The sequence below is a fragment of the Aquarana catesbeiana genome, linkage group LG04 (assembly GCF_042186555.1).
Source record: "Aquarana catesbeiana isolate 2022-GZ linkage group LG04, ASM4218655v1, whole genome shotgun sequence".
In the NCBI taxonomy this organism is placed as follows: domain Eukaryota; kingdom Metazoa; phylum Chordata; class Amphibia; order Anura; family Ranidae; genus Aquarana; species Aquarana catesbeiana.
This window is the reverse complement of record NC_133327.1, coordinates 18578734-18593502: the sequence shown is the minus strand read 5'-3', so window position 1 is coordinate 18593502 and position 14769 is coordinate 18578734. Positions and strand designations below refer to the sequence as shown.

General features: G+C 43.4%; 1 protein-coding gene across 1 annotated transcript in view; it reads right to left on the bottom strand.

Annotated features, from left to right (window-relative positions):
* SCARA5 (scavenger receptor class A member 5) overlaps positions 1–14769 on the bottom strand; it is a 430857-nt gene that overhangs the window by 167523 nt on the left and 248565 nt on the right. Inside the window, exon 6 of the mRNA XM_073624887.1 lies at positions 12959–13057. Coding sequence (XP_073480988.1) covers positions 12959–13057 — 99 coding nt within the window. The remainder of the gene's footprint in view (positions 1–12958; positions 13058–14769) is intronic.

Here is a 14769-nt window from a genome sequence, read left to right as displayed (position 1 = left end):
GACTAGGGATGTTAGGGAAATAACTGCACTTTATTCTGGACTGTTGTTACTCAATGGGTGTAATGCAAGTAACCGGCACACATAGGTGGAGATTTACTAAAACTGGAGCACTCAGAATCTGGTGCAGCTGTGCATGGTAGCCAATCAGCTTCTAACTTCAACTTGTTCAGTTAGAGTCGGTTCACATTGAGGCAGCATGACTTGCAGCGCGACTGCCTCAGGCGACCTGCACATGACTTCAGCGGCAACTTGCAAAACGACTTCTGTATAGAAGTCAATGCAAGTCACCTGAAGTCGCCCCCAAAGTAGTACAGGAACCTTTTTCTAAGTCGGCGCGACTTGTGTCTTGGAGCGCGGCTTGTCAGGCGGCTAAGTCGCCTGACAAGTTGCCCCAGTGTGAACCGAGTCTTAAGCTTTGACGATGAAACCTGGACGCTGATTGGTTTCTATGCACAGCTGCACCATATTTTGCACGCTCTGGTCTTAGTAAATAAACCCCAATGTCTATAGCTCAGGTCTCTAAACACATTGGGGTATGAAGATAATGGTACAAGAGTTAATACAGTGTGAAGATACAAGTGGTTACCAAGGGTAACGAAGGTTTCTCTAGCAGCCAGTCGTAAGCGTGTACATGTGGCATGTGCCTCTTGCAGCAAGGGGGATGTTCTGGGCACTCCTTCTGCAGTGATCCATCTCCCATAGCAACGGGAACAGATCTGCACTGCCAAGATCCTCAACCTGTACACAGGTACGGAGGAATAGTTAAGTAAAGTGTAAAGTGCACACATGGAATCCACACAGGTGCATGATAAGAGTAAGGTAGCGGTGATACGCTGGACAGGTGGAGAGGGCAAGGGCTCTGCATATCCCTCCTAAATGCACAAGTAACCACGGTGATGTACAGTAACATTGTGAGAGTTTATTAGAGATCAAGCGGTTGTTCCAGTAAAGCTACCCCATGTGTAAAGCAGTGACACTGTTCAAAAGTGCCTAGCGTAGCCCAGAAGAACCCACTCCAGGGTAGGCCTCTCATGTGACCCAACGAGGAGGGATACATGGAGGACATGAAGGCCAACCACACTCCACCTACCTCTACATGGTTCAATAGGAAAGCGGAGGAAAAACATCAAACTGGAGGCTGTTAGCACCATGTCTCTCTCTCTTCTTTGACCTTAATTCCTGATCCGGAACTCAGGCTTTCCTGAGCATAGGACTTTTCAGTTAATTCAAACCCTCTTTATGGTCAACTAGGAATAGGGGTCGGCAACCTCAGCATTACAACTGTGATGAAACTACTAATTCAATGAGACGCTGCATGACTCTGACAGCCATAGACATGACTACTAGAAGCAGAGACATGATGGGATATGTAATTTCATCACAGCTAGAGTGCCAAGGTGGCCTACCTTTGACTTAGAACAACTAGAACCAAGTGGAAGAATAATCATGGACAGTTTACTAACTCATCTGCACTGAATGTTAAGATGGTCCGTCATGGCCAAATCCTCTAGTGGACCTGAAGCCCTTCAGTTCAATATTGTGATCAGCAGATCATAAGTCATTATAGTTTAGTATAAAATGTGTTATCTATGCCAACACAAAAAGTTCACAAAACTTTTTCAAAATCCAGAAGCTTGGTGCCATGAGGAAAACTGTAGCTGCAAGTCCTGCATGAAGAATCAGACCTTTCCTCTGCTGGACCCAGACCAAACCACTGAACAACACGGTAATGTCACCATGAATGGACATTCAGAGCGCAAATAAAGCTCAACAGGCATGAAGACCACACTTGCGTCACAGTAATAATAACATAGGACTTCTTTTGGCTGAAAAACTCAAGCACGCTTCCAGCCACAGTGACCTAAAATTCCTGGATACCCAAGAATCTTGGTTTGGCACACTGCATTCAGGTCCTTCTTGCTCTTTTCTATAAACACAGTTATTTTAAGAAAACATGCATCATACAATGTTCTTAAGAAGGAATTTATTAGGAGCACTGAAGTGCAAAACAAATTAGGTCATTTGCAAAGGTGGCCAATCTTAAAAAGCCAATAACTTTGGATATTAGTTGGAGGCCATCACGTAAGCAGGTGCATGCTGACCTCCCTACACAGGTGGCACGATTGCACCGACCTTTCAGGGAAAGTGGAGTGCAGGAAGAAGACCCATTTCTCTTGGGCCTCTATATGTGTGATTTTGCGTGCTGCTGTTCAGTTGGACGCTGCCACCCAGAGGACCCCTGCAGCCTTCTTTGGTGAGGGCAGAGCTTACAGAAAGCCCTGGCTCACTGCAGTTGGCATACATTCTGCGTGTGGTGAGATTAGGGACAGGAGCCTGCTGGTCAGAGAGAGTGAACCTAGCGCAGGGACCAGTTCCAGAGGAGGAGGGACAATATAGGGATTGGCACAGACTACTTTATAGACCTCTCTGCTGTTCAGCCTGCATATGCCTGCCTTTTGCCTCTGTGCCACTGGCCTCGGTTTTTCGCTCTCCTGCTGTGAGTTCTATCTCCTCTGTGAAGGGACTCAATTGTTGTATCTGGAACTATTAACAATATAGTCTGTATTCTCAACCACTGTGTGTGCCGAGTCTTTCCTTTGGGTGCCTACTGCCTGGGTCCTCACCAGCCGTCAAGCCCTACAAGCAGGTACACTTAATTCTGGAAGGACCTGGTGGTGAGAATTCTGCACCTGAGCTGTCATCTTCACCTGCCAGTCTCAGCCATGATCAAATTGTCTCACATTTCCAGTTGGACTGTTCATCTGGCAGGGAGACCTTACACTACTATAGGAGCCATCTCCTTTCAAGCCTACACACTAGTAGACAATATCTCCAGTATGGTCTATGGAGAAATTTGACTCACATATGTTGACATGTGCAGTATATTGTGGCTCAAAAAATGAAGAACCAACTGAGCCACCATATGGGATGAAGAAGGCTGGGGAGAGAATTTAACCCCAATTTGTCCTTCAACCCCTTCTGAAAAAACCTAACCACTTTTTATGTTTCATTCTCACCCTGTCCTGCATTGTCAGCCTTTGTAGGCTACTGTATTTTATGTGTGAGGGGATATTATACATTTACTGTATATGAAGACACAACCAAACTGAGTCTCTATTTCTTGGGTCCCCGAGATACATCCTTGGTCTGACTAATGGGCCTTCGCTGCACTTCAAGGGTCCCCTCACAGACTGATTGGGGCTCAATGGTACATCATTATAAGATGCTGCAGACATATTTGAGGCTCTTAAAGGCCCTGAAGGGGTGGGATACTCTGTGTAATGAGTAGACCAATACATTGATCTCATTGTTTCCTCAGCTGAGTCACATATACCCCGCATCCCTTGTTCTGCTGTAAATGCTACTCTATACATCATTTAGAGACACTCCTCAGTGTAAAATGCAAAGGATTTTTTTTATTTGTCCAGTCACTATCTTAGTATAATTGAGTGGTGGTGTCTATGTGTGCCACAAAAATGTCAGGTCATTACAATTCCATAAGAAGTGCCGACTCCGGTGAATTTGCTTTCTTACAAAGCTACACCTGCCATTGGAATCTTTATCGTCAGACACTTCTGAGTGTGTTGGATGCCTGGGTCTCCCCGGTGCATGCTATGGCTCCACTCACTGAGAATGCAGCTTTAAAAGGCGCAGTTGAGGTTGGGGGAACCAATGGGAACACGCAGGGAGCCAACAGACCCAGAGGTGCTGAAAACTGAAGATTCTAGTGGTGGGTGTAGTTCTTCAACAGAGGAATAGATCGAATAGCGTCAGTATTGCCAAATATTGTTATGGTACTTTAATGCATTACCTTTTTAAATTTTATATTTTTTTAATTTATTTTTTAACATTTTTTTTAGTGGCATTGTCACTTTGATTATGGAGTGATTGTCAAAGGATGCTCAAGTGACCCTCCTGCGCTGTAAGTCCCTAGTGAAATATACAGTAAGTGCTTACTATTTTATCATCATCTGCCTTGAGCAAGCTTGGGTTTTGCAGGTCTTTAAGACCTTGATTACACTTGACGCAACTTGTACAGCAGACCTCAGAAAGAGAAAAGAAGAAAGGAGCCAATCAAATATACTGCAATGCAAAGAGCATGCTTAAAAGAAGAAAAAGCTAAGTGGCAGAGAGATACAGTAAGCTCATCAGCGCGTCACTTCTCCTTTCACTGCCCAATTACAGAGTGTAGACCTGTAAGTGAAAGTGAAACTGCAACAGAGAAAGATCACATCCCCTTCCTTGAACAGGCAGAATAACTGTGCTGGATAACAGAACTATGTAACTCTCAGGTCTGGATGGACACAATACATATCTTTTGGCATGTAAGTCATCCATGCTGTGTGTCTGGAGTCTAGCTTTATGGAGGAATGATGTTAACCTCAGGGTACACTTGTTCTCAGTCTTTTTATTTATAAACTTCCACGTGGGTACACTTGTTCTCAGTCTTTTTATTTATAAACTTCCACGTGGGTGTTCCTGTGGAGTGGGAGTTACGCTAGTAGGGACAGGCTGATGCTGGCCTATGGCACTTTTCTTGTATTTGTAAGCATGTGCAAATTAGACATCTGTTGTTTTTTTTTAACATTAAAACAAATTTTTTATTTGTTTTTTTAAGAAGGGTAGTAGCCGGAGGGAAGCTGTAAATTCTCAGCTGTATGCTAATGATATCAATCCGGGAATTGACTTCACGATACTCTCATGGCTATGGAGGTGAATACCCTCAGCCGAAAAGATTAAGTGATATCTGGTGGCAGGGGTGGAATTTGAAGGCCCCACAGAACCAAGCATTGTTTTAGTTTGCCAGACCATCCTTGAATGCCAGGGGGAGTGAGAACGAGTGTGTCTGGTAGTTCTGAGGCACATTCTTAATGCAAGGGGAGATTTACCAAATTGTTTCGGCCCCTGACATCACCGAGGGGCTGCACATAATATTCAGTGTAAGTAATGCAACAGAAGACTGTCAGAGAATGTTGACATACTACAGGAGATAATCAGAGGCTCTAGACACGAAACAAGAGATAATCAGACTCTAGACATGATACAGGAGATGGTCAGAGGCTCTAGACACGAAACAAGAGATAATCAGACTCTAGACATGATACAGGAGATGGTCAGAGGCTCTAGATGTGGCACAGGAGATGGCCAGAAACTGCAGACATGGTACAGGAGATGGTCAGACTGCAGACATGATAGAGTAGATGGTCAGAGACTGCAGACAGGGTACAGGAGATGGTCAGAGGCTCTAAATGTGTGATACAGGAGATGGCCAGAGACTGCAGACATGGTACAGGAGATGATTAGACTGCAGACATGATAGAGTAGATGGTCAACGACTGCAGACATGGTACAGGGGATAGTCAGAGACTCTAGATGTGGTACAGGAGATGGCCAGAGACTGCAGACATGGTACAGGGGATGGTCAGAGGCTCTAGATGTGGTACAGGAGATAGCCAGAGACTGCAGACATGGTACAGGAGATGGTCAGAGGCTCTAGATGTGGTACAGGAGATGGCCAGAGACTGAAGACATAGTACAGGAGATGGTCAGACTACAGAGATGATAGAGTAGATGGTCAGAGACTGCAGACAGGGTACAGGAGATGGTCAGAGGCTCTAGATGTAGTACAGGAGATGGCCAGAGACTGCAGACATGGTACAGGAGATGGTCAGACTGCAGACATGATAGAGTAGATGGTCAGCAACTGCAGACATGGTACAAGGGATGGTCAGAGACTCTAGATGTGGTACGGGAGATGGTCAGAGGCTCTAGATGTGATACAGGAAATAGTCAGGTACTCTAGACATTATCCAGGAGATGGTCAGAGACTCTAGACATGCTACAATAGATAATCGAGAGACTCTAGACATGATATTGGAGAAGGTCAAAGGCTTTAGATGTAATATAGGAGCTAGTCAAAGACTCCAGACCTTATACAGATGGTCAGACTATAGCCGTGAAACCAGAGATAGTCAGACCATACACATGATACAGATGTGGTTGAAGACTGGAGACATGCAGTAAGAGACAGACAGAGACTGGGAATATATTACACAAGGCTGCAAGAGATCACTGCCATTACACCCCCTTTGCAAATGAAATCTAACACTCCTATTATAAAAACCTTACAACAAGTGCTAATGCAACCCCCATCACCATCATCTCCCGGTTCTGGCACTGATGTCACTCAACTGGTGAAAAGTAGATACACTCCATGACCAAAAGTAAATGGACATCCCTTCAAATGATGGAAGTCAGGTGTTTCCAGTGAAGGGTAGACATGTGCAATTCGTTTCGTTCCGAATTCATTTTTTTAAACAAATTTTGACAAATTCATTAATTCGTAAATATCCAAATTAACGGAACCCCATTTTTCAGAATAAATTCTAATATTTGAAAATTCGTAAATTCGAAAATTCGAAAATTTGTAAATTTAAAAATTCTAAAATTCGTAAATCTGAAATAATAACTAACTAATAATAACTTAACTACTACGAACAATTAAATTATAGGTATTGGAATTTCCTTTCAAATTTGTCTGTTAGTGAATGTAACGAATACGAATTTATCCAAAGTTATAAATTATCCAAAATAACGTGTGCCGTATCTAAGTGATGAAACGTAACAAATTAATATGAATAAATAACAATAATAATAATAAAAACATTTTATTATTTATTATTAATTAGTTCTGTTTCATTTGTTTCGATGTGGCATTCGTTATTTCGGATAATTCGTAACTTCGGATAAATTCGTTACGTTCACTAGCAGCCAAATTTGAAAGAAAATTCCAATACCTATAATTTAATGGTTAGTTATTATTAGTTAGTTTGTTATTCTTTTGAATTTTTGGACTTTCTTTCAGCATGAGTGTGCCCCCGTCCACAATGCCAATTCTATAAAGACATGGGTTGACGACTAGTTCGGTGTGGAGGAACATGACTGCCTTGCATGGAGCCCTGACCTTAACCCTACTGAACAGCTTTGGATCTCAACCCTAGCGTAAACTAGACATGTGCAGAACGAAAAAATTTGTTTCGATTTATAATTTACATAAATTCGTTTAGTTAAAATCATTTAATCCGTTTAATTCGTTTTCAGAATTTGTTTTGTTTATTCGTATTCTAATCAAATCGATTTGAATTTTCTAATTCAGATTGTTTAGAAAAGTTTTCAAATCAATTTCGAATAGTTTTCGAATTTCGAATAGTTTTCAAATTCAAAAAGTTTTCGAATTCAAATAGTTTTCCAATTTCCAAAAAGAATAAAATAGAATAGAAAATATAGGAATATTATAGAAAAAAATTGAATAGAAAATAATATAACAGAAAATAAAAAAATATAATATAATATAGTAAAACAGAACAAAATAGCATAGAAAATAAAAGAATAGAATAGAAATGAATATAATAAAAAAAAGAATATAATTAAATAGAAAGATTATAACCATCTTCTGAAATTCGAATAGAATATAACAGATAATAAAAGAATAGAATATAATAGAGTAAAACAGAACAAAATAGGATACAAAATATAAGAACAGAATAGAATAGAAATTAATAGAATAGAATAAAAAAAATATAATTAAATAGAAAGATTATAACCATCTTCTGAAAGTCGAATAGAATAGAAAAGAATAGAATTAAAAAAAAAATAGAATAGAAATAATATAACCATTTTCCAAAATTCAAATAGAATCACTTTGAATTTGAGTAGAATAGACAATAATAGAATAGAAAAGAAAATAACACAATAGTATAGAAAAAAACAGAATAGAATAGAATATAACCATCTTCCTATTCTATTCAAATTCGAATTGGAAAACTATTTGAATTCGAAAAGTATTTGAAATAGATTTGAAAACGTTTTGAATTTCTTCCAAATTTTTTTTACGTTATTTCGGATTTGTTTAAACCCCGTACTATAGTAATTCGGAAATTCGGATGAAAATTTGTCCGAATTTCAAGTAAGAACGAAACGAACTGCACATGTCTAGTGAAAACCTTTGGACCTCAACCGTAGTGAAAACCTTTGGTCCTCAACCCTACTGAACACTAATGGACAGAATTGGAATGCCAATTGTGAGCCAGGTCTTCTCATCCAACATCAGTGCCTGACCTCACAAATGAGTACAAATTCCCACACACACATTCCAGGATCTTGTGGAAGCCTTCCCAAAAGAGTTGGAGGACAGTATAGCCACAAAGGATGGACCACCCTCATTTGGAATAGGTTGTCCTCCAAGCTCTTATATGGTCAGGAGACCACGCATGTTTTGTCTTATCATATATTGGATCTTGGTTCTTGGTAAGACATCTGGCTATCTATCGCCACACTAAATATTCTTTGTCACAATTAGGTCACATCTGTAACCCCCCGCAATGCAAGATAACCATGCATTGCCTCTATATTGTAGTTTTCCTTCGCTCTACTATGCGTTATTCTCCCGAAAATTTTCCTTGCAGGTTTACAAGCTCTGAGGCTGCCTCGGTGTATGTAAGTCAGCCCTTTGGCTTGGCACCTTTTTAATTGTGGAGGACTTGGCAGGCCAGCTGGAAAGTGCTTACTTATAATATAAAAGCATTAATATAAGCTGCAATAACACAGGAACTGCTTACAGCCACAATGCGAACCCCATTAATCTCTGTGAACCTGCCGCAATCACAGGACTCCTTGTAACGGAAAGACAGAGCTTACTCTAGCTCAGCTCGTAGTTAAAGGAGATCTCCGCTTTCACCCTTTATTGTCCTGGGCATCCTCCTGGGAAGCGCTGGGTTTATATTATCATTAAATTGTAGGATCCTCCTACCTTTCCTCATGGGATATGTGACAGCCTCAGGCTCGCTAGAAATGTACAAATAATATACATTAAAGCAGAACTCTGGGAATTTTTATTTTTTCCCATGCAGTGGGACTGTGCCTGCACTGCATGTGTTCAATGCCCGTTTTGTCCAGGGGCACATAGAAAGGCTATACTTTTCAGATCCTTCTATCCTTCAAAAAACAGCGCTACCCCACATCCGTGCCATCCTCATGTCCAGAGCCAGTCTATGGGAGTGATGATTTCATGAACAATCCATGCACAAGACCGCTAATGTGTGTGTGTGTGTGTGGGGGGGGCAGGAGTGGCAGGAACCAGTCTTGCGTTGGGAGGACTGAAGGATTTAAATAAAAAACTGGCATGGGTTCCCCTCCAGGAGCATACCAGGCCCTTACGTCTGGTATGGATTGTAAGGGGAACCCCCTACGGCAAAAAATCGGTGTGGGGGTCCCCCCCAAAATTCATACCAGACCCTTATCTGAGCACGCAGCCCGGCAGGTCAGGAAAGGGCGTGGGGACGAGCGAGTGCCCCCCCTCCTGAGCCGTACCAGGCCGCATGCCCTCAACATGGGGGGTGGGTGCCTTGGGGGAGGGGGGCGCCCTGCGGCCCCCCCACCCCAAAGCACCTTGTCCCCATGTTGATGAGGACAAGGGCCTCTTCCCGACAACCCTGGCCGTTGGTTGTCGGGGTCTGCGGGCGGAGGACTTATCGGAATCCGCCGGAATCCACCGCTGTCTCGTCGCTTCTTCTCCCGGGCCCCTCCGCTATCTTCTTCCAGCTATTTTGCCAGCAGGGGCCTGGTCTGCTGCCGCTGTCTTGTCGCCGCTGTCTCGTCGCTTCTTTTCTTCTTCTCTTCTTCCGATGTTGACACGACGCTCTCTCCGGCTGGAATGCTGTGTGCAAGCTGCGGAGCCATTTATATAGGCGGTGACCCCGCCCCCTTGTGACGTCACGGTCCCAGCATGCACAGGGACTCTGGCGTCATAAGGGGGCATGACCCCAGAGTCCCTGCGCATGCTGGGATCGTGACGTCACAAGGGGGCGGGGTCACCACCTATATAAATGGCTCCGCAGCTCGCACACAGCATTCCAGCCGGAGAGAGCGTTGTGTCAACATCGGAAGAAGAGAAGAAGAGAAGAAGCGACGAGACAGCGGCGAGACAGCGGCGACAAGACAGCGGCAGCAGACCGGGCCCCCGCTGGCAAAAGAGCTGGAAGAAGATAGCGGAGGGGCCCGGGAGAAGAAGCGACGAGACAGCGGCGACAAGACAGCGGCAGCAGACCGGGCCCCCACTGGCAAAAATGCTGGAAGAAAATGGCAGAGGGGCCCAGGTGAAGAGGCGGAACACCGGGAGAAGAGGCCGAATACCGGGAGAAGTAGAAAGGAGACCCCCCAAAGTCGGAAGAAGACCCCGGAGCTGCCTAATAAATTACTTTTAAAATCTGTGTACTGTGTTTTTTTTTTATTGACACTTTTTTACCTAGGTGAATGGGTATACTCATTCACATAGGGTGGGGAACCGGGATCTGGGGGCCCCCTTATTAAAGGGGGCTCCCGGATTTCCGATAAGCCCCCCGCCTGCAGACCCCGACAACCAACGGCCAGGGTTGTCAGGAAGAGGCCCTTGTCCTCATCAACATGGGGACAAGGTGCTTTGGGGGTGCCCCTGGATGACGTGACCTATCACGAAACACGTAGGACGTAGCAGGACGACGCGCTGACATCACCTCCAGTCTGTGTGTTTACTTCCAGTAGGACGGGTCTGTCCGTGTGTGTTCGGCTGACACAACGGACTCTAGGCTTGATTACGATACTACGTTTGTAAGTGTGTTTTTGTCTTTTTATATTAATAAATGTAAAAGGTTTTACACGATCGGAGTTTTCCCTACTTTTTGTTACATGCCATGCTTTTTATCTGAACCGATCTGTTCAATGTGACGATCTGAGGTACAGCCGCAGTCCAGCACGGGAGATACACTTACCATCACAGCTGACATGCCTTCTATGATCTTCTGTAATGAGGGATCATCTATGTCTGGTAAGGAGTAACCCCTTCTACACTGGTGGTGGATCACACATTTTTTCACTATACAACAGTTGAAGATTCTTCTTTGTGTGGACTTTTATGCTGTTCCTTTTTGTCTTGCACGGGTGGACAATCTATATTATCTATTCAGAGACTTTCATTTTGTTATTATGTATTTAATTTGGTTTTAGATCACATCATTAGCGATCACAGAGATTTATATTACCTAATATAGCTTATATACCCATTTGACTCTATGCATTTTAGCAATCCATTTTTGCGTATATGGTGTTCCGAATTGAGTTTTTCAAAATAATTTTTATGGTTATATATTAGCGCGATTCAGGTGTTTACTTATTTTTGATTTGGTATATGGGTGTCATATATTTTGAGTTGCTGCTTTTTACAGTCAAAAGTTCACATTATTTTTGCATTACACATTTCTTAGCGCAGTTTTTACTTTCTTTTTCCCTTCCTGATCCAACCTGACTCAGCAACAGTGCACAAAGCAAGGTCCATAAAGACATGGATGAGCGAGTTTGGGGTGGAGGAACTTGACTGGCCTGCACAGAGTCCTGACCTCAACCCAATAGAACACCTTTGGGATGAATTAGAGGAGACTGCGAACTGGGCCTTCTTGTCCAACATCAGTGCCTGACCTCACAAATGCGCTTCTGGAAAAATGGTCAAACATTCCCATAGACCAGGGATATGCAATTAGCGGACCTCCAGCTGTTGCGAAACGACAAGTCCCATCATGCCTCTGTCTCTGGATGTCATGCTTGCGGCTGTCAGAGTCTTGCTATGCCTCATGGGACTTGTAGTTCTGCAACAGCTGGAGGTCTGCTAATTGCATTTCCCTGCCATAGACACACTCCTAACCTTGCGGACGGCCTTCCCAGAAGAGTTGAAGCTGTTATAGCTGCAAAGGGTGGGCCAACTCAATATTGGACCCTACGGACTAAGACTGGAATGTCATTAAAGTTCATGTGTGTGTAAAGACACACAATACTTTTGGCAATATAGTGTGTGTGTATATATATGTATGTGTGTGTGTGTGTGTGTGTGTATGTATATGTGTATATATATTACATACTAAAATAAACCACAAAAAAGCCAAGTTGAAAGACTTGATTAACCACTTCTGTGTCTGTTTATAAATAAAAAATTGCTGGATGAATATGGCATGCATTCGGTCACTTGTGGCAAATTCTGCCCATATTTTGCTTAATACGGCTAAATACAGATAATAGTCGGCTCCATCTAGTGCCCATAATGCGGTATTTTTCTTATTGCGGTATTTCAGCAAAAATATTGCATTATGGCCACAAGATGGAGCAAATGAGCATAGGAAATCACTGTATTAAGCAAAATGCAGTCAGAATTTGTCACAGCTGGGCAAATGCCTTCCGACATCAACCATGGCTGCCAGTGTCTGCGTCAAAAGTCACTCAATGTTATTTAACCCCTTCCTGTGAGCTCAGGCTGTCAGGGACACACACCCCTGGGTTATTACGTTGGCCTGGGCTTGCACGGTATTGCAGTACTGAACAGCGCTCACCAAGAAATGGAAAGGACCTGTGAGGTCACTGGACCAGCAAGATGACCTCCCAGTATGTACTGTATGTATGTATGTAAGGATTTTAAAGTGGAACTAACCCTATTGATTTAACAGTTTCAAAAAACAGTTACATTCCCGATAGGTGCCAGGAATGCAACTGTCACATTGGTTGTGTTCTCAACCAAACTGTCATAATGGATCACATGAGCAGCATCATGGGAGTTGCAAATCAAACAGAGGCTAAGATGGGAGCTTCTTTGGCTGAAAATGATAAGAGGGTTTAGTTCAACTTTAACAAAAAATAGAAATAGGTGCAGGGTGGAGGTTCAGGCATCATGATGGGAGGACCGGGGATGGGGGAACAGTAATTGTTCTCTTTCTATGGACTTATTGATGCTGCAACAGTAATACCTGGGGGTTGCCAGCTGCAGTTAGGAGATGACTTTTATATTTATAGCACAACATCCGTATTTAATAAGTACACAATTTCCTCTCCTTCAAAACAATGAAATGTTGAGTAAAGAGAAAAGAAAATACATCAGGGTTACCTTTAAGTCCTCGAAGTCCCATGGGCCCTGGGGGTCCTATGTCACCCTGGTCACCTTTTTGTCCAGGAAGCCCTGGGTTACCTCTTTCACCTGGAAGACCTGGAAGAGAGAAGAGCTTGTCAAGTACAAAACATCGTACCATGTGTGATATGAAAAATATCTGATTGGGGAAAAAATAGAGATACGGAGGTGGAGAACCCAAAAATATTTTTCAAAATGATGGAGACAAGATCAAAGAAAACATAATTGACTGAAAGCTGACTTCCAGCCTCACCTTCAGTCCTGCACTGTTGTAAAGGCCCCTCTCCTATACTGAAATGGCTTACTTTGATTTCACCACACACTGTGAGCTTCTCACAATATGCATTAAAAGCTACAGCAAGTCAGATAGAGCCTAGCTGGAGGACATTCAGCATCATCTAGCACTTTCCTCCTCCGGCTGACTGTCCCTGGCCCACCCCTTGCATTCATGGGATTTCAGTTCTTTCAAACTTGGAGGCTCAGCATCAGATGTGGACGTTACCTAGGGTGGTCTTCAAGCAAATATAGTGTCGGGGATACCAACTGCATGCATACAAAAGCAGGGATGGCCAGATCTGAGGAGCACAGATCACAGGGTAAAACTGGACATACAAGGAAACAGGGACCCAGGACTGGGGTCAGGTACAAGGCAGCAGGGCAAGGATGCAGGACAAGAGTAGGAGCAGGATAAAAAGATAAAAGTTTCTGGCTATAAGGGCAAAACACCGAAGAACTAAATACCCTACCAGCTGCCAGCATCAGTGGAGACTGATCAGTGGAGACTGATCACTGGGATCTACTGGCTGCTGGGAGACACCCGCTGGTGGACACTGGAATTAAAACCTTATATCCTGGGAACCACAATGCCACCAGCAGGTGGTCCAGGTCCTGGCATAGAGTTGGCTGAGGACCATCCAATCCTCCAGACTGACACCCACCCATCAAGACAGTACAATTGCATAACTCCTCCTGAGAGCCAGTCAACTGCTTGCATCAGGACTGAAGAGGAGTACTGAGGCACAGTGCTATGATGTTTTCAGAAGCTATGTACAGTACCCTGCTGGCCCTTCTCACCAAACATGATCTGCCTCCATTGCATAGAGAAGCACAAAGAACTAGTGATGGGTCTAAAATATGGTATGTAATGAAAATGGACAAATGTCATTAACATGTTAATTGGGGGGGGGGGCACCATAAATAAATAAGCCAACCTTGCTATTTTAGTGCAAGGCCCACTTTAATGTAATTCATATATGCCTGGTTTTAAATGAATGACAACCCCACTGTGCATAATATGTGTCGGGGCGCCTTAAATATGCACACATATGTTCTTGGTCGTTGATTTGCTAAATAATGAATGAAAAATGAAAGTGACAGTCCCAATCCTTCACCTTCCAACCCAAAACAGCTACGGCGGCCCCCCACGTTTCCCTTTAAGTGCCTCTGACGGTCTCCCTTTAAGGCAGAACGCAAGTAGCGGAGGTGTTTCCAATTACTGCAACATATTAAATGGCCTGACAGCTAAGTTTACCGAACTGCCGAAAAACCTTCTCCTCGTATTTCCGCCTGTAGCTGGGGGCTGTTTTAGAAACACGCCTGCCATGGCACCGGCTGTGGACATATTTACAAGGTGTTAAATAAATAATTTTGGGAATACAGTAAATGTTTTAAAATTAGAGGAGTGGATAGGATTTGTGTATTGGCAGAGCCGGGAGGGAGAATTAGGCTTTGGCTTCAGGCTGACTCAGAGTGGGAGGGAGCCCAGAGTTTGTGGAAAGACGATCGTATCG